This window comes from Crocuta crocuta, unplaced genomic scaffold (assembly GCF_008692635.1).
Source record: "Crocuta crocuta isolate KB4526 unplaced genomic scaffold, BGI_CrCroc_1.0 scaffold382, whole genome shotgun sequence".
In the NCBI taxonomy this organism is placed as follows: Eukaryota; Metazoa; Chordata; class Mammalia; order Carnivora; family Hyaenidae; genus Crocuta; species Crocuta crocuta.
The window spans coordinates 4415853-4419207 of record NW_027531873.1 but is presented as its reverse complement, the minus strand read 5'-3'; the positions used below and the strand labels follow the sequence as shown (position 1 = coordinate 4419207).

The 3355-nt window shown below is 43.4% G+C and overlaps 1 protein-coding gene across 1 annotated transcript in view; it reads right to left on the bottom strand.

Moving 5' to 3' along the window:
• Positions 1-1222: 1222 nt before the first annotated feature.
• KCNA4 (potassium voltage-gated channel subfamily A member 4) overlaps positions 1223-3355 on the bottom strand; it is a 2267-nt gene continuing 134 nt past the window's right edge. Inside the window, exon 1 of the mRNA XM_077772832.1 lies at positions 1223-3355. This exon is cut by the window's right edge and continues 134 nt beyond it. Coding sequence (XP_077628958.1) covers positions 1498-3355 — 1858 coding nt within the window. The 3' untranslated portion in view covers positions 1223-1497.

Genomic DNA, 3355 nt, shown 5'->3' with positions numbered 1-3355 from the left:
TCTATATCTCATTATGATTTACTAGTGTTAAGTCCGATCACTAGCTGTTACCTCACATTCTAGAACATCTTGTCATGATTTAAATGCAGTTACATGTGTCACAAGTTCCCTTTACAAAACTGATAGTGATGGTGATATTGAAACCAAATGTTTTGACACAATCCTTCATTATATCATTTTTAGCAAGTAGAAAGCTAAATTCTGAGGTGAATACCCACCCTGTGCCTTTAAGCAGCTGCACAAAGAAATAAACTTAATAAATCTAGCATTTACGTTGCACATTTAATAGAAAGCTCTTAAGCCATAATCACTGTAGCTGCTGGCCATCTCATTTTCTTCAAGAATTCTTTCAGTGCATGCATTAACTTTGGTTAAATTATTCTGCATTTAAAAGGCAGAAGAATAATTAAAATAGTATGGTTTCAGAAGCATCATTGTCACAGTCCAATTTTTAAAAGATTCAGTTGCTAAATTTTACTACATAGTCCCTTTGTGGATCAGCGATTTAGATTTTAAAAGAAGGGAATCATGTGCTGTTATCTGTGTGGCCATTAGTCTCACACACAGAAAAGAAGAAAACGTAAAATAAGAATAAGAAATCATTCTTCCAATGATTGTCACTAAACTGTTACATTAGTAAACACTCACAGTAGGAAGTCTCTCTCAATGTCCAGCATATAAAGTAGTGCAAAGGAAAAAAAAAAAAGTCCAGTCCTGTTATCTGTGAACCAAACTTGTTACATTTTCTCCAGTTTCACTTCTTCCATTATTGTTAGGCATTTGCTGTGATATCTTCCCCAAATTAATAATAAAATATAATCAATTTCTAAAGCCCCCTGCAGCCTTTTTAAAAGTTAATTTCCAGTTAAAAATAAACTTTAATTAAATCCAAGATAAAACTGTGACCTATATTCTATTAAATAATTCACTTTCTTTTTTTGTTCCTTCACAGTAATTCTTATAATTTTTAAAAAACAACCATGGAATCCAAAGACATGAGATGCTATCAGAGCACTGATAAATGACTGCTCGAATGCATTAGTTCTTACATAGTAAATACTTCAAAATGCCAACTTTTCCCATCACTGCATGATTACTAACAGTGTTGACAATTTACTTGCACATACACACATGCACGCAGTATGCGTGCGTCCCCCCCCCCACAAACACACACATACACTTTCTCTCCTCAGAACCATCTTTACTTCTAACATCTTTTCCAATTAGTGTGCAAAATTCTTGCATTCTAATAAAAAATATAAAGATAGATTTGCTCCTATTTTAGCCTCCCTCTTCTCCAAAATGTATCATTTATTTGATATGTAATACAAGTTGAGTAACAATTATGTCACGTATAACCATTAAATGGTGTACTACTATATGCATTAGATTCATTTGCATATTTCATTTTCATAACTCCACTCTCTATGCATAAATATATTTGGAGATACTGGGGTTGGGGAGGGAAGGTGGCCAGTGGCAGGTGGAGAACAAGATTCACACGTCAGTCTCCACAGCCTTCGCATTAGAACAGTTGTTTTTATCTGTCTCACTGTCATCCCCCTTTCCCTGACACTTTTCCTCCTTTGCACAGAGAGATTCCTTAACTCCTTCTTCCATCTCTAGATACTCTGACTTGTCCCCCAGGGAAGAAGAAGTAGAGCTCCGGAATTTCTTCAGCAAATTAGAAGGGAGGTATGGACAACTGACTGCATTCTGTGTCAGCTGTGTCTGTTCCTCATTCTCAGTCTCTCTGTGGTAGAAATAGTTAAAGTTAGAGACAATCACTGGCACTGGCAAAGCAATGGTTAAGACACCTGCAATGGCACACAGGGACCCCACGATTTTGCCCCCCACAGTGATAGGCTTCATGTCCCCATAGCCCACAGTTGTCATGGTCACCACAGCCCACCAAAATGCATCTGGGATGCTTTGGAAATGGGTAGTAGGTTCATCTGCCTCAGCAAAATACACAGCGCTGGAAAACAGGATGACCCCAATGAAGAGGAAGAAGATCAAAAGGCCCAGTTCCCGCATGCTGGCTCTGAGGGTGTGGCCCAGGATCTGCAGGCCTTTTGAGTGCCTGGAGAGTTTGAAGATTCGGAATACTCGGACCAGACGGATGATCCTGAGGATGGCAAAGGACATGGCCTGCTGCTGCTGACCGTTCCCCCCACCCTGCTGCTGGGCCAGATCAGTGCCCAGTGTGATGAAGTAAGGCAAAATGGATACAATGTCAATGATGTTCATGATGTTTTTGAAGAAGAGTGCTTGGCTAGGACAAGCAAAGCAGCGAACCACAAATTCGAAGGAAAACCAAACAATACAGACTGTCTCCACGATGAAGAAGGGGTCGTTGAAGATGGTGTGCCCTGAGTTCTCTAGGTGGGGTGCTGATGTGTCATTCAACAACCCACTGTGCCCACCTGCACTCAGTGCCATGATGAGATCCCTGTCGTCTCTAAACTCAGGTAAAGTTTCCAGGCAGAAAATGACAATGGAGATTAAGATGACCAGGACAGAGACGATGGCTATGCCTCTTGCTGGACTGGAGCTCTCCGGATACTCAAAGAGAAGCCAAATTTGCTTTTTAAATTCATTCTCTGGCAAGGCCCTGTCCTCCTCTTCTCTCACAAAGCCCTCATCCTCCCGAAACTTGAGCAGGGCCTCTTCTCCCAACTGATAGAACTTCACCTCCTCAGTGAAGATATCAAAGGGGACATTGACTGGCCTCTTGAGGCGGCCTCCTGATTGGTAATAATATAAGATGGCATCAAAGCTAGGTCTGTTCCTGTCAAAAAAATACTCATTACGCAAAGGATCAAAGTACTGAGTCCTCTTCTCAGGGTCTCCCAACAAAGTCTCTGGAAACTGGGCCAGTGTCTTCATCTGGGTCTCAAAGCGCAGGCCCGACACATTTATCACTACACGCTCACAACAGTCACTGTAGCGGACTGAACTATAGCCACCACCACCCCCATCATCCTGAGGGAGCAGGTCTGTGTAGGAACATTCATCGCCGCCGTGGTCATCTTCACTATAGTAAAACCTTCCTTCCTCTTCCTCCTCATCCTCTTCCTCGTCCTCTTCCTCCTCTTCACTCAGCTCCCTCAGAATCTTCTCCTCGGAGCCACTGGGCATCAGGTCGGAGCAATGAGGAAAGCTGCTCTGGCGGTGGTGGACTTTCTTCTTCTCAGGCCGCTGGCGCCTCCTCCTCCGACTACCCCGGCCGCCCTGAGGGTCATGAGAGGTGCAGGCCCCACGCGACTGGTGATGGTGGTGGGAGCCCCCTCCAGAACCCCCACTGCCCTCCACAGCAGCTGTGGCAGCTGCCACAGCAGCTGCCGCAGCTGCC